Source organism: Armigeres subalbatus, chromosome 3 (assembly GCF_024139115.2).
Source record: "Armigeres subalbatus isolate Guangzhou_Male chromosome 3, GZ_Asu_2, whole genome shotgun sequence".
NCBI lineage: Eukaryota > Metazoa > Arthropoda > Insecta > Diptera > Culicidae > Armigeres > Armigeres subalbatus.
In genome coordinates this window covers 305,006,525-305,027,611 of record NC_085141.1, presented here as the reverse complement: position 1 = coordinate 305,027,611, position 21,087 = coordinate 305,006,525, and the positions used below count along the sequence as shown (strand labels likewise).

At 38.6% G+C, this 21,087-nt stretch overlaps 2 protein-coding genes and 1 long non-coding RNA gene across 4 annotated transcripts in view; 2 read left to right on the top strand and 1 right to left on the bottom strand.

Annotated features, from left to right (window-relative positions):
* The window catches only part of LOC134222626 (uncharacterized), a 52,892-nt gene extending 49,132 nt beyond the window's left edge, over positions 1-3,760 (bottom strand). The window contains exons 1-3 of the mRNA XM_062701787.1: positions 3,523-3,760; positions 3,334-3,450; positions 3,162-3,266 (exon numbers count right to left, since the gene is read on the bottom strand). Coding sequence (XP_062557771.1) covers positions 3,162-3,266; positions 3,334-3,450; positions 3,523-3,627 — 327 coding nt within the window. The 5' untranslated portion in view covers positions 3,628-3,760. The remainder of the gene's footprint in view (positions 1-3,161; positions 3,267-3,333; positions 3,451-3,522) is intronic.
* Positions 3,761-6,529: 2,769 nt separating this feature from the next.
* On the top strand, positions 6,530-7,728 carry LOC134220610 (uncharacterized). The gene is made up of 3 exons (XR_009981979.1): positions 6,530-6,649; positions 6,713-6,983; positions 7,619-7,728. It is a non-coding gene; the product is annotated as an uncharacterized LOC134220610 (long non-coding RNA).
* An 8,348-nt stretch (positions 7,729-16,076) lies between these two features.
* Positions 16,077-18,173, top strand: LOC134220609 (uncharacterized). 2 transcript variants are annotated; one of them, XM_062699711.1, is made up of 6 exons: positions 16,077-16,517; positions 16,571-16,723; positions 16,845-16,953; positions 17,016-17,135; positions 17,255-17,413; positions 17,477-18,173. In XM_062699711.1, exons 1-6 carry the CDS (start codon positions 16,210-16,212, stop codon positions 17,933-17,935), a joined length of 1,308 nt encoding a protein of 435 aa, XP_062555695.1. In that variant the 5' UTR covers positions 16,077-16,209; the 3' UTR covers positions 17,936-18,173. The 2 variants fall into 2 exon arrangements, with proteins under 2 accessions (XP_062555695.1, XP_062555694.1); XM_062699710.1 differs by having other exon boundaries at positions 16,078-16,517; positions 17,468-18,172.
* Positions 18,174-21,087: the final 2,914 nt, after the last annotated feature.

The window sequence follows — 21,087 nt, the reverse complement described above, 5'->3', positions numbered from 1 at the left end:
ATGACTATTTTTCTTTATTATGCCAAACGGTCGTTATGCCAAATGGTCTTTATGCCAAATGGCCCCTGGCTATTCAACTCGTTATGCCAAATGGCATTATGCCAAACGGCATTATGCCAAATGGAATTATGCCATTTGGGGTAGCCCCACACAACCATTGTGTAGATGACTACTTGGATAGCTTTCAAACCGCCGAAGAAGCTGTTTTGCAAGAGGTGAAGATGATTCACAGTGGGGGAGGATTCCTTTCGAGGAATTGGTTATCCAATACAAAAGTAACAGAAGGCGTTTTTTGACTTGCTTGTTCTGTCGTTTTTTTTCCAGGATGACTCTCTCTCGTTGTAGTGCACAACACAGGAAGTTAAAGTTGGCGCGTAGGGCAACAAATACTGAACTACATAATCGGATCGATCAAGACAGATTCATGTGGAGAACTTTTTTTGGAATTGATATTATTACTACATTTTCACAAATAAAAACAATCTATAGGCAAGGCAACAATTTTATCTCGTTTACCGAGCATGTCTCGGTCATAACGAATTTTCCCAGTAATTGGGAAGCCTTTTAATTGAAGCATTTGTCTTCGACCAAATTTAATCGACTAGTGTTGGTTTAATTACCTGACAAAAAAGGATAATGTTACCACGTCACAGACAGTTTGGTATCAGTTGATGATGCATCGACCGTAATATCTTTCTAAAGCCCGCAGTCCACTGTTTGTCATAATGACAAATATTTGTCAAGTTGATCCGGTCATCTATCAAACCGATTAGAAATCGACATGGATATCAGGCTGACTTAACAAATATTTGTCATTATGACAAACAGTGTACTGATAGCTTAAGCTGGATATGGGTCTATCAAACCTCGGCATCTACTGCACTGATAAGCGTGGCGCCAGGAACCGTTTGACCCTATTGATGGACTCGTACTGCTCAGCCACCGGTAACTCGTATACAAACGAACAAACGAAGTTCCAAATCAGCCGACAGATCCTGGAGTATCCGAGCCCGAGGACGGTGTTCAACTTCACCATGACGTCGATGGCTCGGGCCGCCGAATCAAGCCGATAGACGACGCTTTTGTAGTGCACCTCGTACGGGCCGGTTAGCCTTCGGAAGTTTTTGCCCCTGAAGACCAGTTTCGGTACAATCGGTAAATCGTATGAAGCGTACATCGCTTCGCACTCGCTCAGCTTGGCTCGCACCTGCTCATCGGTTTCGGCGAACAGAATCAAATCCCGCTGGGCGATACGTACCGAAGGTTTGAATTTTGTCTTCACTTTCGTCGGTGGCATCTCATGATTCAGAAGCAAAAGAACTCCGCAGATCATGGAATCTACAAATAGGAGAAACTGTTTGAGCCGAGCAGTACGTGATTACAATAGAAAGGATCAATACCTTGATCGAGGTCTGCGGAAGTCAGATGTTCGGCTATAGCTTTAGAGAGGTCGTCTTGGTAAGACCGACTCAAGTACGCTACAAGACCTGGTAGAATAGTAGTCCATTTACGGATTGCGTTGCTGTTGCCTTGACCCAGCCGACGGAAATCAATGTCGATCTATAATGAAAGATCCTATCATTGGTTTTGTAAATAATCACAAATTGTAATCCAGTAACTGACCAGTTCATAACCGAATTCATTACCGTACAATCGTTTGTACTTGTTGAATAATTCCGAGCCGGAGTTGGCATTTTTCAGTAGCTTTTCTCTTGATGCAAAAGAAGCTTTCCATTTATGCAGCACTGTTTCCCAGGGCCCTGTATTGAGACTGAGCCAGTCTTCGGCATCCTTGAGGCGAGAATCCTCCAAGGTAACCTTTTTTACTGGTGCATAGCTCCGCGATAGCGATGCAATGTGGCACTCCTCGTTAAGTTTACGTTTGGCCGCCTTCTGCCTCAGATTAGAAATACGGTGATAAAATTTGCCACCGTGATTCCTTCGTAAACCTCCGCGTTCAATAAAATAGGTATCCTAGAAAATCAACAATACCAGTTTGAAAGCCTTACTAGTCGAACACCGCTGACTTCCACTAATACCTGACGCTCATCCTTGAACAGATCGGTAACCGCATCCGCATATTGTTGCAATACTTCGTGTTTCGTGGGAAATCCCATTTCAAAATGCCGTTCGGTAATGATGTTGACCAGCTCATTTTGACTACTATTCGATAGTGGTCCGAGTTTTGCACTCTCGATAATTCTCCGCCCGATTACCGATTTGTTGAGAAGATTTGCCAACACCCCGGTGCTTAAAAATGCTTTCGAAGGGGCAACTGGCGAAGTGCTTTCAAACTGCATTGCGCCTGATGGCGTTTTTTCCGCAACGGATTCATAAATTGCTTTCTTGCAGCGCAAGTTACAAATACGATTGTATATTTTTCCGCTGTGATTCTTTTTATAACCCCCACGTGCCATAAAGTATGTCTCCTAGAAATATATTTACATTATAGAATCCTTCAGAAGGAAATTGCGATTCTTCTACAGATACCTGACACTCGTACTTGAACAGATTCGTTATGGCTTCAGCATATTGTCGCAAAACCTGCTCTATCGTCGGCAGCTTTGATTGGAAATGGAAAATGGCAATGATGCCGGCCAGTTCTTTTTGGCTCTTATCCGATAGAGGCCCGAGGGAGGCTCTTGCAATAATTTGACGGCCAACATCCGTGCTTCGGAGCAGGTCTGTCAACATATTTGAAGTAAAATAACACGGACCTATGCTGACTGTAACACATTCGGTTGTAACTATTGAATCCGGTGTTACAAGGGAGGAAGACTGATACGAATCGTCCGTTGACAAATCTGGATCAGGCTTAAAATCGAAGAAATTCTCGTCGACGGTTACTTCCTCAAATGCGAGCCCATCGTACTCCTGGAGTTGATGATGAAGATGATTTACAAGCGGTTTTGCATTTGTATATGTATCATAAAGCGATGATACTTTTATGCCCAGTGAAGTCGAGAAAATTTCCAACCCGAAAATTTCCTAGACCATGTTACCGCAGGGCTAATGAGGGCCCCATTTATTTATATAGGCATAAACATAAATAAATCATTCTTGCCAAAGGCATAAATGATAACTTGGTTTAGGAAACTTGAGCTTAAATTAATTTATCTCATCTTTGAATGGAACAGTCAATAACAAGAAAAGGAACTCACCATTTCCGAAGACTCTTCATTGTAAATCATTTCTTCGTCTGTAAAGTGTCCTTCCGGTTTATCTGCTTCCTCTTGCTTGAGCGCATCATGCTCCGGTTCAGTTTTCTGGGGAGCGCAGAAACGATTTTGTCTCTCTTCAATGCATTTCACCATATAATTATCAAACACTTACCACTTGTAGCCCATAGTGAACCTGAACACAAACGTCCCGGAAACGATCAAACTCGGTTAGCTTGTCCACACAGTCCGAACACAGCTGCAACAGGGTAGGGTCTTCGTGATCGTGAAGCTGAAAGCGATGATCATAAAAATTGCATTTATATATCCTATCGTAACCAGATTTTCATGGCAGAGCACCAACCTGAATCGACGTCAGTGCAAAGAAGATCCGTGCATGGTCCTCGAAGTTTTCGAACCGCGCATCGTTCACCGTATGGCCATATCCACAGGCACGACACAGCGACATTTTCAGAATAGATTCAAGTAGCACACAAAAATGATCAAAATATAACGTGAATAAAATTGAATAATATTAAATAAAATTTCATATGACAAATGTAATGTAAACAAATTTCGCAAACGTCGATCGATCAGTCGCGGTCGCGCAAAGCCGAAAAAGAAACGAAAAAGACAAGCAGAAAAATTCGAGCAGTTTTCAGATACACTCACAAAAAAATGCATTTTGTTTCAAAACGTGAACCTTTTTTTTTTCATTACCGCCCGCATAAAAGATATTTTAGATAAACATTGTCGCTATCGTCGATCTAAATGTCAATGAAGGAAAAATACATACGATTTAGGATTTGGTCCGATTCGTGAATTAAAATCAAATTAAACTTAAAAATGACAGTTCGATAATTTTCAAATAACCCTGCTCGCAGAGCAAGATTACTTTTGACAGATGTTGAATCATTTTTGATAGATATTTTGTTGGTCTTGCTGGGTAGCACCAGCCATTCTTATGAGCGGGGGATTTCATAATTTCCGAACTATCACTTTTAAGTTTAATTTGATTTTATTTCACGAATCGGACCGAAGCCTTAAGGTGAAGGTGGGTTGAGTACCAAAACAAAGCTTTGAAAGTATTGGTACAACAAAAACTGTCATATACTGCAGTAGTATTGGTATCGTACTTATAAAAAACATAAAATATCAGTAGGGTGGTTCGAAAAACGACCCAGCTCCAACACACTCACTCGATTCCGTCCCATGCTCTGAGTGTCCTCCAAGAACCGAATTGAACAAAAACTGGTTGAGCGCCGGTTCAAGTTTGTATGAAAACTAGTATGGGAAACTAAACCTTTCATTACACTGGCTACAGCGGCTCCCCTCCCAACGCTGGCGAAAAGAGCTGGCGAAAACATAGCTGAAAGCAACATTCCAGAGACTCATTAACATCACTTGATTACGTAACGCAAAAAATAGGCATTTTATACCCCGCTCACCCCCATGTCACACTTTTTGTATGAAGTATCTGCCCCTGGTGTGATAGATATCACAGACAAATTCTGGCTATTTTGTAGAATTATACCACAGACAAACAGACGTAACACTGAGGAAATTCCCATCGACCATGACCTCAACGGTCGTTTTAAAATCAACTGCTTGCGAGTTTCACATCCAGGGGCGCGCGCATCGTATACCTTTGTATTTGACATCTCACACTAGCGCCTTCTGTTGACATTGTCGTACTAAACTTTGTTTCGTACAACATGCACGTTAGGTGGTAGTAAGCTCACTGGGCGATAGATTTTGAAACAAATTGTACTAGCTGTTACGTCTGTTTGTCTGTAATTATACGTTTCACTGATGCCTTCTGAGAAGCCTAAATATCATGCTAAAGACTCGCAACCTTGATCAAAATCGACTTCCAAATATTGGAACGACCATTCAATATTCATTGTCTATGGAGTTAAGGCTCTTGAATATTTCATCCAGTCATATGGTCTCCCCCCTCGCCAGCGCCCAAAGACGGAGTGCCACAATCAGAATAATGCAAAATTCAACCTCGCCATATCAATTGTTATATTGTCGGGCCGCCACCAAACCGGACCGCGCGATTGAGCACTCGCGCTGCGACGCGAGTCGCGACAATTTGAAATATTTCATTAGTAGTTCGCATCATACACGCATGGATGTACTATCATGCGCACTAATCAGAAATGAGTTGCGACGTCTGATAACTGCAGATATTTCATTTTATTGAAAACAAATTTTCGATTTTCTACTATACACGGAATACAAACCTGAAACGACCTCTGCACGATAAGCCCCTACACTGGCGTAAATAAAATATGGAAATTCATAAGTTTTGCCTTATGAAACACCAAAAGTTCATTTCATAACCGTTTCATAAGGCATCTATGAAATTCATAATCATTAGTATTAAATACATTCATATACCTTATGAATAAAAATGTCTTTGCTTATGAATAAAAATCATAAAGTAATCTTATGGAGCAATATGTTATCTCATGTGTTCATTCAAACGTCATTGTTTTGTTTTGTTTTTGCTTTCCAGTCTACCACATTTTGCATAATTTGGATAATTTCCAAATAATTATTGAAATGCCGCGGTTTTGGACGATCTCCCGTTATCAGATGCAGGCTCGGATGCAGGTAAGAAGTTGATTCAAAAATGCTGGGATAGAATCTGAAAGAGGTCCGTTATTGTTTCGACTCATGATCCAAATATGCTCCGGTACTCTACTTTCGTCTCATTGTTGTGCATCTGCCGTTGCGTATTTTGAATGACCAATAACCATTGTTTCGGCCCTTTTAACAGATCGAACGGATGGGTTGAGGCAACATATGAAAATCTGATGTGTTGTTGATTAAAATGAAATCCCGTCACCGATCATATAACTGCATGACCTCAACTTACTCGACATCAACTAGCCCACAAACACCAGCGTACTTTATACTATACATCTCGAGGTTTCCTGAAAAAGGACAAGTGTCCCCTGAACTATAAATCATCGTAAAAATTGCATGTTTGATGCAGGAATGCTCGTTGGAGCAGCCTTGGACCAAGTGTAGCAGATTTGTTCTTTGGCTGGCTTTTCTAACATGGATGACGAAAAAAAGATTATTCTTAAGACTATCAGTTTGAAGCAAGGTGAGTTTTGGTTTTTAATTCGCTATTGCTGAAAGTAACTTAAAGTTTGCTTACACTCTTATCCTCAGACGTCGATCCAAAAGAGCATCGTAAGAGCACTAAAGCCCAAGTAATGGAGGATCACCGTTTTCGTCCAGAGGTGGCACCATGGGTTGTATAGGGTGAATATATACCAACTAGACAACGGACAGAAGATTCACACAACACCCAGTGCATCAGGGAGAATTTTCCGCTCCATGAAAAGTTTTCTCGCACAAGAACGGGATGTTTTTCAGTGCGACGTGGAAACAGTGTCCGGAACTGAAATCGATTGCTAATTGTTTCGAACGTTATCTAAAAATGTAATTTACGTTTTAAAAGGTTGCTGTGAGTAAGTTCATAATATTTCTTATTTCTTGAATATAGATAAATATCTGATCCTAATTATTCATAGTTCCAGCCCGTCCGCTGCGATGAAAGTTTCTCTGAGCTAACTCCGATATTGGTACCGATATCATGGATGTCCCTTTCCGGTTAAGGCAGTAGCAAACCGTCTGAAGTCCACCGGAGAACGTGCCCAATATATACGAGATGTTCCAGTTTGTTGGCATTCGCGAATTGATATTGAATACTACGTACTACGTACCGGCTTGAGCAATTATATTGGATTACGTAAAATGTTTCTGACACTATTAATCGAATACCAAATATTAGTCTGAACTCAAGTAAGTATAGTCTTCTACTACATGATGCAGTTCTTGGGCGCAATGTATGTTTACTCACAATCATGTCATAAGACGAGTTTGTACAATTCCATTTAAAGACTCCCCCAGACCTAAGCAACTAGTCGCCGAGATTCTATCGTTGGATCGCTGCAGGCAATGTTCTATTTAAGCGTCCATACTTCCATACCAATGGCGATAGAATCGCTGTCTCCAAGCGATAGAATCACGTCGCGTCTCGTGTGTTTGGAGGAACCTTAATTCCACCACTTGATTGTACCTTGACGGATACGTAAAAGTAAGGCGTAGGGTCGTCTTCAGTGTCTCGTACTTGACTCGACTGTCGAAGACTCGAAATCGAGTCAAGTACGAGACACTGAAGACGGCCTTACTGTTGAGGTCGAAATACGTATCTATCAAGGTACAATCAAGTGGTGGAATTAAATGGAATTGTACGATCTCGTCTTATATCACAAGTAAATACATCCCACTAAAAGCTCAAGATAATTTTCTTATCACACAATCTTTCAAATTCTTTTTATTTCAAATTCTTGCCTATGTCACGTCTTGGTCATTCCTTATGATCCTTGGACCCAATCATAAATCTATTTTTATCAACTTCTTTTTTTCTGTTGCAGCCTGCAGTAAACTGCGGATAAACATATTTACGACGGATAAAACGGCCGATGGGCTCGACATCGTATCCGGCAATGTATTATATTGGAATTGAATTGGTCAAAAATGATCTGCCTAGAAGGATTCCATTTGCTTGTTTGAAATTGTAAATATGATGTGATATTCTTGATGTTATCAGAAGGAGAATTGTATTAAGACATCTCTGCTTCAAAATAATGATAGTAAATTGAAAAAAAGTACTGAAACCTTCTTTTATTCACCGAAACAATTTGAATTTTTACTGAGTTCGTAAGATATATCGTAAGAATTTCATTAAACCAACTTATGAATTTTCATAAGGTTGCTCAATGGAATTAGTAAGGTTAACATAAGATAAACATATATGTTTATTATGGATCTGGTTCATCCAAAGTTCATGCAGGTCCATAAGTCTGCCTTATGTTTTCCAAACCGATTCCTTGTGGCTAATTTTCATAAGGCAAACTAATGAACTTCGGAAGGTATTTTACGTGAGTGTATTCAAACTGACCCAAACCATCGGAGACACCTAAAATATCAACTGAGCGGTGGCGGAGCAAAATCATTTTTGAACCACTCTAGTTATTATGTCGTTTTCGGTTTTAAACCTGGGTCAGGTCCGACCCCGACTCTGAATAACCGAACGAAAAACGAATCGGGGTCGAGTCAGTATGATGGTGTTGGTGAGAACTCAAGCTATCATCTGTTTTGTTTTCAGTTCGTACTTTTATCAGCTGGCAGAAACAGACATATTTTATCTATTGAACTTTACTATTAGAGTTATTTTTTTCTTGTTTTATGAATTATGGGAGAGGACAGATGTTTATTCTGTTAATTGTTTAATTCAAAAAAATGATTATTTATCCATCAATAAATTTATGTGATTAGGAGTTTGTGATGAATGACGACGGCAATGTGGATTGCCGTGAAAGAATTTTGGCGCTCCGGAACACTCCGGAACATTGCCGGTAATTATGCCAATCCGTGTTTCCCGATAAACTATATTCACAGACATTGTCTGTGCTATAATGCTGATTCTATATGGCTTTTTGGGTAACAGTTATTGTGTTACAGTAGATGTGAATTATGAATTATGTCATTCAAATGAAGCAGAACAAGAAAATATGGAAACATTTTGCGAAAAAATCCAATTTAAAATATGTTGAGATTTGGGGCCTTTTATTTTAAAACAGAATCAAGAGTTGACAAGCATTCTTTCTGGCTATTTGCATTTTTTGCCATTTTTTCCCCAAAAGGGGACTCTTTGGGATAAACCGTGATTTCGTCAGAACCGCAAACTCCAAATACCCAAGAGAGGCAAATAATTGTTTACTACATAATCTAAACAGGAGATTCAACATAATAAATATCAATGAGAATAATCTCCTCTTCCATTCATGCTCAATTCGTATCAAAACTGTTCCTAAATAGACATTTGAATTTATTTAAAAAATAATCAGAAAAACGTATCATTTATAAATAAATACAATACATTTGTTGATGGCAATATAGTTGCCACTGCCTTATAAAGGGTTAATGCCAGGGTTAATACATTATATTAATATTCTTCAAATCCGTAACCTTGAACAAATTAGTCACAGAACTGCAATAATGAATAAAATAATGGTATGAACATTTTGGTATAAATAACTTCATAGCGGCAGATACTTCGGTACGCTATTTTCCCATTGAGAGAGCAATTATACCTAAAGTATATCTTCGAATACACAACGTAATAGTGAATAAATAGCAGCTACCTTCTCGTCACTGCATTTTATAAATCACTTTTTTACCCAAATTTTCAACCCTTATTTTGTGTATAGTGGAGCTACCATCTTGAGGTAATCAGCGAAAAATATGTTGATATCTGAATTCGATTCACCATCAGTGAAACTTGAAGACAGCACACAGTTATAATAATTCAATTTTGCGTGGAAGACAGCAACAAAATTGATAAATTTAACAAATGAAACAAATAAAATCAAGTACCCATCCGTGTCTTTTACGTTTTCATTTTCCTTTAGCGTAAACATAAACACCAGTTTGACAGTTTGTGTTCGATTGTATTGGTGAACCTAGGTTGGATCTCGATGAATCGGCAGAGCGAACCTCATTCATTTTGGGTCGGATCTGGTGCGGATCGCGATCCAACCTGAATGAATAACCGAACGTTATGACAACTGTTAGAGCGGATCCGGGGCAGAACTAGGTTCGACCCAGCAATAACCGAAAACGACATTAGTTTGCTGCTATCAGTCCCGGTGTTTACATTCGCTCCGTGATCAGTTTGTAATCGTTTTTTTTTTGGGCAAAAATATCAGTTTATTTAAAGTTTTCGGTTCAAACAAGTGACTGATTTCGAAAAGTGATGTTTAATTTGCATTCCATCAACATTTCGGGCTGCTCATGTGCGGAGAAGTGAGTAAAAACTTGATTTTTCCAGTGCCCTTTGAGGAGAAGTGAAGTGCAGTGATAAACCCACCAAATCGCGAACGGCTATTACATTGGCACGAAACTGCTGATTTATTATATAATTCGAGCCGAAATACATAGGACTCTTTGGAGAAACAGGTTAGTAATTTGTATATTAAACTTTTGTTCGATGCTATTCGATGCATTCGATTGCTGATGGGAGAGGAGTGCGGGAGGTGTGGGGTTGACCCGTGGAAGGTTGAGTGCCATATTTACTGCCATCGTGGTACTCTTCCAACTATGTCCTTAACAGTTAGGTATAAATAAAGTATTTTAAAGTATAAAACAAAAATAAAACAGAATTTTACAGATGACGATGAAATTTTCTGACGTTGTCATGTAAACGACACATTTTCCAATTAATTACAGCATAGCAGGGCTTGGATGAATGAAGCAATGAAGATGAGGACTTATGCTTCGGCACCAGATATACTCCCGAGGAAGGTAGCTTCATGAGAGAACAGTTTCAAAGTGCTTAGCGAAGAATGCTTCCTCGCTCCATATGGCACTGCTGTACGAAACAGTTGGAGAGTGAAATCAAGCACCCGCTAGTGCAGAGAATAATAAACTCTCTTGCCTCACTTATACTGAGTTGCGCATTTCTGTTGGAATGAATGTGCAAAAGAGAGGTATATAATGCATTCTCTCTCTTTCTCGCTAATATGGTTTTGTATTTACACAACACTCACTCGCATCTGAAACACTGCCGATGAACGAAGGAAGCATCCTCATTTCACACTGCCCTACTGAACGACGTCGCCTCGGCGCTACCCGGCTTGTGAAGCTGCCACGTTCAAAACTCCCCTCTTTCAATGTACAAAACGAATGCTTTGTATTTGCCTCTTCCCTTGTTCGTGCAGCAAGCAGCACATCATCGGGCGAACATCAATCGGTGCACCGAAATTAAAACCTCACTGTGGGCTAAAAACGAAGCATTCGTTCGTTTTTGAACGAATTTTCCAAGGCCTGCAGCATAGTATAAATATTATAGTGTACAACACAAATGTCACATAGGGGTGATTCAAAATTTATAGCAAGATCTGCGTAAAAAGCTGGATTCTACAAGAATTCATCCAATAAATCATATTGAAATTCCAATCACTATTTCTGTGAAAAAATTTTGTCACTCCTCAGTGAAGCCGGGATTTTGATTTTCCGTGCCCAAAAACATGTAAAAATACATGGGAAAAAAATCCGCGGACCGAATTCCCGAAGTGTGAGGCTACCTTAATGCTATAGGAGTCCCTTCTGAAATTCCTAATCTTTCAATAGTCTATCATGGAAAACTTAACAACGTTTTGCTCCGGAAATTCCTCCGGGAATTCCCCCACAAGTTCCATCCTTACATGTTCCTTGAGGAAATCCTCCGAAAGTTCCTTGAGGAATTTCTCCGAAAGTTCCTTGAAGGATTCTTCCGAAGACTTCTTCAGGATATCCTCTGGAAGTTCCTTCAGGAATTCATGCGGGAGTTCCTACAGGAATTCCTGCAGAAGTTCCTCCAGCAATTCCCCCGGAAGTTCCTTCAGGAATTCCTGGAGGATCTCTTGGAAGAACTTTTGGTAGTACTCCTCCAAGAACTTCCGGAAGAGCTCCTCCACTTCCAGAGGAATTCCTCAAGGAGTTTCCAGAGGAGTTCCTAAAGGATCTTGCGGAGGAATTCCTTAAGGAACTTCCGGAGGAATTTCACAAGGAACTTCCAGAGGAATTCCTCAAAAAACTTCCGGAGGAATTTCTCAAGAATCTTCCGGAGGAATTACTCAAGGTACTTCCGGGGGCATTTACGTACGTATTCCAGAAGGAATTCCTGGAGGAATTAGAATTATTGGAGGAATTTCCAGATTCCTGGAGCAACTTCCAGAGAAAATCCTGGAACGTTTTGACAGCACTTTGGTTGGAACTGGTTCCAACCTAGGTTGGAGCTTTTTAAAAACGAATGCATATGTTTTGAGCAAGGGCCCCATACGCCTGTCACTGGCGAACAATGTTCGTATACTCTGCATCGAAGCGCAATCGTTAATACGAACATATTTATATTCGGTAAGTTACTGCAAATAAACTCTTTTTCGAGTCCCTGTAATCAAGCAGGTATCTCAAGCATACCACTTCGTTATATATTGCTGCGTGATCAGTGTTGGTAAAAACTCAAAATCTCAAAACTCATGGATGATTCAAATCAAGCGTGAGTTGAAACGGACCCAACTCAGCACCTAAAAACTCATGGATGAGTTGAATCATCCATTTGAATCATCGTAGGTTTTCTTTTGTTCTCCTTCGTTAAAAACAGTGAATTGACGCTTGTCGCATAGAATGTTAGACACTCTTTTATGTATAAGCAATAAATTCCCCCAAATTGGGTCCTAAAGCCCTACCTTGTTCATGGTTGCAAACGATAGTGCATCGGTCAAGAATACTTAAACCGTTGTTATAAAAATTCTGGTAAAATTTTGAATCAGTAAAAATAATATTTTTGAGTTTAAGACATTTTAAGGCTAATTTTGGGCTGTGCAACATTTCAGAACGAATGAACCATCAGCCCAAAACGTCAGCCCCATATATTAACTGTCAAAGGTTGAGTCAAGTGCCCTGCGGTGTTTTGCTAGTGCGTTTGAATCCGTACGTCAAACAAGACCGAAAATGTCGAGGAAGCATTTTTCATTTTTTTTTTCAATTTCAAATTAAACAATGTTCTTTTTGATTTTTGAGTCTAAAGAAAAACTGACACGTTTAGAATGATTACCTTCATCGTTTTCTGAAAGAAAATCGAATATCGATTCTTTATTTTAGGACCCAATTGATTTCAAATGCGTTTTTAAACCAAAATGATTTTTTGGCAAATGAGTGAAATGATGCGTATTAGCATGAAAAATTCAAGCGTGATGCATTCCTTTAAAATCGCAGACGATTTCGGTCGCACGGGAGCGCTCGTTGATTGAGATTTATGAGTGATTTTACCAACACTGTGCGTGAATGAGTGTTTGATTTTGACAAAATATCAAAAACAAAAGTGTGTATAAAAATTGCCTCGCCATATCAAAAAGATGGTAGAGAAAAACCACTGTTGGTGGTACTGATGTTAGAATGTTAACGAATATCTGATACGGATGTATTGGATTTGGATTGGTTTTGGATTCAGATTTGGATTGGATTTGGATCGGATTTGGATTGGATTCGGATTGGATTTGGATCGGATTTGGATTCAATTTGGATTGCATTCGGATTTGGATTCAGATTGGATTTGGATCAGATTTGGATTGCATATGGATTGGGTTTGGATTGGATTTGGTTGGATGTGGATTGGATATGGATTGGATTTGGATTGGATTTGGATTGGATATGGATAGTATTTGGATTTGAATTGAGTTTGGACTGGTTTGGATTGGATTTGGATCGGGTCTCCAGTAGCCTTGCGAGTAAAGGCGTAGGATTGCCAATCCGGAAATGGCGAGTTTGATTCTCGTTCCGGTCCAGGATGTTTTCGGGTGGGAAACATTCTCGACTCCCTGGGCATAGTATATCCATTGTACTTGCCATACAAGATACATACTCATGCAATGGCGGGCATAGAAAAGCTTTCAATTTATAACTGAGGAAATGCTAATAGAATACAGTTGTTGAAAAGCAGGCCAAGTTCCAGTTGGAATGTAGAGCCATTGAAGCAGAAGAAGATTTGGATAGGTTTTGGATTGGATTCGTTTTGGATTTGGATCGGATTTGTATTGGTTTGGATTTGGATTGGATTTGTAAAGGATGTGGATTGGATTTGGGTTAGATTGGTTTAGTTAATGGTTTATTAAACCAAGAGTTTCAAACAGAATTATCTGAGCAGTTTTAGGACAGCGAGAACAACAAGATAAAACTACTCAACCTCCCACGGCGATTGAAAGTGTAAATGACAAATTAATTGCCTACCAAAAGGCGGATTCCATGGGTTGAGTGACAACAAAACGAATGATTCCGCACTGCACGTCAGGTTGACTATCTATCAGGCGCTCGTCGGATTGAATAGCTATTGTAACATGTGGTAACATGGTTGGTTAGATACTATCGTAACGCTGGCAGCATGTATACTCGTAATTTCCAGAAACCTTGATATTAATTAATCCAGATCTAACTTAATCAGTCATTGATCTGAACGAAACTCAATAGCGTTCAATAATAACATATATTTTGCCTTATGGCTGCCTAATTTTGTAAAACTAATGATGTTTAATACCTTAAAAATGAGCGAGATTTATATGGTAGTAAATTTTGGAATTTGCACACATACGCACACATACATGCATATAAGTGGTCTATTAGTATCTCAAAACATGCTCACATTTGTTATCTAGCTTCCACTAAAGAAATTTTTGAAATCCCTTCAAATTTTTACGTTTTTGCTTTTCTGAGAAGGTTTTGTGGTACATGCTTCTATCTGTTCCTCAATTAAAATCGATTGTTTTTCTGAAACAAATCCGAAAAATAAGCATATTTTCATATCATATCACTTGTTGTAATTATATTTTCAATATTAAAGTGAATTTGTTTCAATTACCATACATTTTATTTCATAATTCAAGAGGTTTATTGATAGATTAGTACATAACACGCCTGCGTAACGCATACAAAGTGAAATTATAGACACTTCCGAAGGAAGGGTCAAAAATGATAACGTATTTGAAATTCAATCATATAGTAGGCATTTGAAAGGCCAGCATACTAAGAAGCTAATGAGAAGAAATTTAAAATTAAATCTCAGTGAAAATAAACGATGAACATTCAGTGTTTATTTTTCTATGGTTTACTGTTCATACTGTGTAATGTAATATGTAAAACAATATGTATATAATGTATAACAGTATATTTAACCAACACTGCCCATGATTTCATAGTTGACGTATCAACCATTTAAAATTTCAGCGAATTTAACTTATTACGCGTTTATAAGGAATATTCAACCGCTGCAACATCGATACGTTGCTTATTCCAACTCTCATTTAAGTGTTGACGGGTTGAAATGTTTTAAATTTGCGATGTTTGTCCCTAAATTATTCGAAATACATGCGAAAGTGCAATGGTTGATACGTCAACTATGAAATCATGGGCAGCATAGTATAACAGTAAAAAATGACTAGAAAGGTTAATTTGAAACCCTTCACAGATTTATTTTATTCTATTCACGCTATGCTAAGATTACCAAGTGACTGGGTAGATTTATCTCATTTTTGCGACCTCTGAGCAGTTGTCAAAATCTGGGTAAACGACAAAATTAAATCAGAGTCACTTGTACCCAAATCTGGCTAAATTGGACTTTATCATTTTCGGATCTGACAACATGGCGGAAACATGATGCTCCTCGATGAAAATCCATCCTTTTTCATGGAATGCAGCGAAAGTAAGGTAATAGCACAGACAAACAGACGTAACAGCTTGAATAATTTATTTAAAAAATCATCGCTCAACTCCTTTACCACCATCTTGCGAGCATGTTACACGAAACAATGTTTCGTATGACATTGTCACCAGAAGGCGCTAGAGTGAAATGTCAAACTCGAAGGATTACGACGCTAGCGCCTCTAGTTGTGAAACGAGCAATCAATCAAATTCAAATTGGTCGTTAAAGTCATGGTCGATGATATTTTCTCTAGTGTTACGTCTGTTTGTCTGTGGTAATAGTGAAACACTTTTTTGTAGCTATTCCTGTTGCATTCGATGCGGTCAGGAAATTATATATTTTTCCATTTCTAACAAATTAACAAAATCCTAAGCAGAATAGATCTGGTTAGAGTAAAAACCCTGTTTACCCATTTTTTGGTAAAGGCTTGTTTACCCAAAATTGGGTAACTGCCCTTTTTACAAGACTGGGTGACTTTTCACCAAAAAATGGGTAGAATCAGAATAGCGTGCAGAGATCTCCAATAAAGTATTTTTTACTGTGTTATAGAAAACAAAATCCCGCAGCAAGTCAGTAAACAAAAAAAAACTATAAACATTGCGGGAAACAGCGGCCCATTCGTTTATTTACATTTTAAGTCTGGTTGAAGGTGTTTTCCTCGTCTGTGTTTTTTAATCCGTGATTATAAAAATTGTATCTGTTTTTTATATTTTGAGTATCTGGTTCAAAATGCCTATAAGATGCAGCGTTCCGAATTGTGTTGTTTTCGTTAATAAAAATTTCAGAATTCCGGTGGTCGATGTCCGCTCGAGTGGGCAATATCAAAAACTTTTGGAACTTCGTCGTTTGAAATGGGTACAAAACTGTCAGCTACCAGCTGACCCAGCACCGCACCATCGAGTTTGTAGTCGCCACTTCGTATCCGGCAAACCTGCTAATCCAAATAGCATCGACAATGTCGATTGGGTGCCAACTATTAATCTCCCCCCGATGCTACGTGAATATTCTCTCCTGGCGAATGGAACGATTGTCATAAAGTAAGGTGGACGTTTTCCGGGTTGAACGGTGATCTGACAATGTTATGTTTTAGGAATGAGCAGCTCCTTACAGCTGAAGTCGGTATCGAAGAAAACGATAATAAGCAGGATGTTATTCAACATTGCACTACCGTATATGGTGTGCCATCGGCATCATTGAATTACTCTGGGAGTTTTGAACCCAAAAGAAGAAGCAGTTCTGGAAGGTGAATCAAATTGTTAACAATATGTTCGAACTACCTAACATGCCACAAGCGGAACATAATAGATCTCATAGCTGAAATTCAGCAAAAGCATTCTTGAGTATCATTAATATTTCAATTGCAGAACAATGTTACCTTGCCGAGTGTGTGGCCAGAATATTCCAGACGAACCAGCATTGGCCGATAGCTTTACGAATCATGCTCGCGTTTACATGGAGTTAATTTCGGTTGAGGTACATTGATTCTTAATCCCCGTTGTATAGATTAATAGTTTCATCTCACTTTATTTTTACAGCTTCATGATCACGAAGTTCCAGAACAGCTTAGAATTTGTCAGGATTGCAAGAACAAACTATACGACTTTAAAAAGTTTCGGGAGAACTGTGTACAAGTGCACTGGGGATTAGTAAAAGTGGTAAGAAACAAACGTTTGGATTTTTTCAAATACGTTAATTTGTTAATTCAAATAACAAAAACACCGAGAAATCATAACAGATTTTAATACGAAATATTTTAATATTCTCGAATTTTAAGAAAGCGGAACCAGTATGTGTTAAACAGGAAAGTGATAAGGATTCGTTTCTGTATGATGCTCTAGCTACCTCGAGTGTCGATTCTATTAGTACCGCACAGCCTTCGGACGATTTGGCAGAAGAAAACAATGATGACCAAAACGATAAGTCTTCTGAACATGTAATTTAAGCGAATCAATCTTATGTTATTTAAAATACAAAAACAATTTATCAGTCATTTCAGATGAGCGCGTCATCAAATGAATATTATTCATATTCGTCCTCTGAAGAAGAGCCAACAATTTTGCCTACACGCGCAACAGAAATGCAGACCACAATGCAGAATGAAAGCATAATATATAAAAGGAAAAAAATATTTCCATCAAAATTGGACTGCCTCTGTCCACGAAGATGTGCGGACAAATTTAAGGAGCAAGATATGGAGCAATTATTCGAGAGATTTTGGAAATCAAAAGAAGAGGACTATCAAAAGCCAATAATTATAGAGTATGTCCAATGCGTTGAGGCGGATAGTCATCGAAAGCGCACGGTGCAAGGGACTCGACCGAATCGAGCTGACGTTTGTTTGTACCATTTTCCTTCGGAAGGCAAGCTCGAAAGAGTTTGCCATAAATACTTTTTTGGAATTTTACAAATCAGCACCGGAAAGGTTAACAAGTACCTCGGCAGAAAAAGTCAATAAGCACATATTAAATATAGAATATAATGAATATTTTTACTTTACACGCTTTGCCATTTTTGTTGAAGTCGGAAAATAAACAACTAATTCATTTTGAAATCTAATACATATGCAATTATTGTACTTTGCTTTTGTATTGATTGATTATGGCTTTGTAAAAATGAACATCTTAAGGTGATTTTTTTCAAGAGCACCCCATTCAAAACGGAAGCCACGCACAACTGACATTTTTATTATTTCACGCATGCTGCGAATCAGCTGCAGGGAATCAATATTCGAGCAACGCCTACACGTAAAAAAATAACCTTATATGTTATGGCAAAAAACCATTCGAAAATACTTATACTCTTCATTATGTCACCTAATGACTGATCCCATATCAAAAAGCTAATAACATTCATAAGTTAATGAAAAGTATAAGTTACCGAATGTATGTGACTAATGCGATGTATAAGATTTTTCTTATACATGTCATTAAGCGCCTGCTTTGGCAAAAAAGTATTAGAAATATTAATAATAAACAACATTAAATTTTTTTACGTGTAACAATATACTCTTTGTCATCAACAGAGTTTGTTACTGACAAACACACCTAGCGACAACCTTTATCAGAAACCGAACACAATATGAAAAGAATCATTTGCCTTGCATGCTCTGATATTGTTTGATTCTCGAATATTTCAATAAAAGCAGAAACTATGATAGCATAAAACGAAAATTTGCTCTAGAAATAATACTCGCTTAACTTTTGAAAAGGACCTAAGTAACATTTTTTTCATGAATTAATTTGAATAGCGCAATCAAAAGCTTTCATGCTGTAATATACAAAACAACAGGATGAAAAGTTAGCAACAAAATTGTCTTCTTTTTTGTTGCTGATAAAAAATTTCGGATCTTTGTCATTATTATCTCCGACAAAAACAAAGCTTTGTCGTTGGTTCTCTTTTGTCGCTTGTTTCGCTTGCGCATTCCAAAAAAAATGATTCCCTGATTAGTTGTAAAATTTACTTTGGTAGTTTGATTAAACTTTCCGTAAACTCATTCCGTATCAGCAGCTTACTAGGCTTTATCTGGGAGTGACGACTCAAGTAACCACTAAGCCATATCAGATGGCTTCAAATTGGTTCTGGACAGTGGGTAATACCCGCTAAAGGGTGTATTCGATAATAATGGCACACCGAAAATCTTCTGTAACTTTTGAAGCGTTTGAGTAAAAACCTGAAAATTTGAGCAAATCTTATTCATAGTGTATTGTTTACATCTGCAGAGTTTCATAGTTATTCATACAGTGGTTACGATCAGGGTTCTTATATCAGGGTTCACTCACTTTGACAGTAGATGGGAGAGACTAGCGCGGGGGGGGAAAAATTCATTTTCAGTGCAAAACATAAACAAACTCGGTGGCTTCCCCATATAAAAATCCAAGATGGCTGAATCATGTAATTGGCATACTGCTACACCTGTTTGTATTCACCCAAGGTGAATACAGGTGTAGCAGTATGCCAATTACATGATTCAGCCATCTTGGATTTTGATATGGGGCAGCCACCGAGTTTGTTTATGTTTTGCACTGAAATGAATCACCCCATCTACTGTCGAAGTGAGTGAACCCTGATATAAGAACCCTGTATTCACCTTGGTTACGATCATGTTGTCGGAACAATAGATTGCCAGGGAAAACTGTTTGTGCATCTACCATCAAAATCCGGAGGTGTCCCACCGATCGATCGCTAACAAGCTTGGGATTGCAAATTCAACTGTATATCGTGTAATAAGAACCTTCAAGGAGCGTCTGAGTGTTCAAATGAAGGAAGTGAATGGTCCAATGGACAGTAAAATGACTCGAAGTTCCGAATCGTGTCAATTTGAGATGTCGCTAAAAAGTCCAAGGTGTCGTATGGTTTTGTGCAGAAACCATGAAGCGTGCTAGGTTATATGTTTACAAGATGCAAAAAAAAAACCCAAACTTAAATGAAAAGCAAAACACCACTGCAAAAAATCGCGCCCGGAAATTTTACATGAAGTTGTTCACCAAATCATGTTGCATCGTGATGGATGATGAAACCTACGTCAAGGCTGACTTCCGTCAACTTCCTGGGCAAGAATATTTCTTTGCCAAGTCTAAATTAGATATTCCGGAGGATGTCCGAACAAAGAAGTTATCCAAATTTGCAAAGAAGGCAGATGATTTGTGGATGTGGTGAAGTAAGCGCTCCCTTCACTACTACCGGAACAATCAACGGTACGATTTGCACCGAAGAGTGCCTCAAGAAGCGTATTTTACCATTCATAAGAAAACACAAAGTATCAATTCTGTTTTGGCCTCATCTGGCGCCCTGCCCCTACGCTAGAAACGTGTTGGAGTGGTACCGAGCTAACAGAGTTAAATGTGACCAAAATATATGAACCCACCAAATTCACCGGAACTTCGCCCGATTGAAAAATTCTGGGCAATAGTGAAGACAAAACTTCCCAAACATCCCAAAATTAGTAAAATAGAGCTGGAGTTGAATAAAATTTGATTAAAAACAACAAAAACACTGGGAAAATCGATTGTACAAAATTTGATGGGTGGAGTGAAAAGAAATGTGCGCGCATTCGGGATGGGTGATGAAATCGAATAAAAGAAATATTGTAAATCATAACTCATTAAAAGTTTTTCATTCCCTGAAAATTTCAAGAAAATCCGATAATCGGTTTGATTTCGGTGAGTAAATATGTGTGTGCCATTAATTAGCACTTGAAAATTATATATACAGCTTTTAGGCACTGAAACGTTGTTATATGGTTTAAATAAGGCTTATAAAAGTGCTTAATGGTTACCTGGTGTAACGGTCACATTAAAGAGCATGACTATGCTAGTGGGCACTCCCTCGTTCAGTGATACAATGCTTGCATACACATACATCAAACGGTGCATATGAGTTACATGCAGAGCGTGAACGGGGGTCAGTCTAATCTTGGACACGGACTTGTATAGACGCGTTCGAGGAGCGTTGTGCATTTCGGACTGATGTATTCGGCTGACTGATCTGGCATTCGGCCGATCGCTACAATGGCGACGAGGATATAAAAAATGGAGGGCAAGACGAGTTGAGTGTTTTAAAAAAGTTTTAAGGTTTCGAAAACAAATAGTGTGGAATAAAATGGATTAA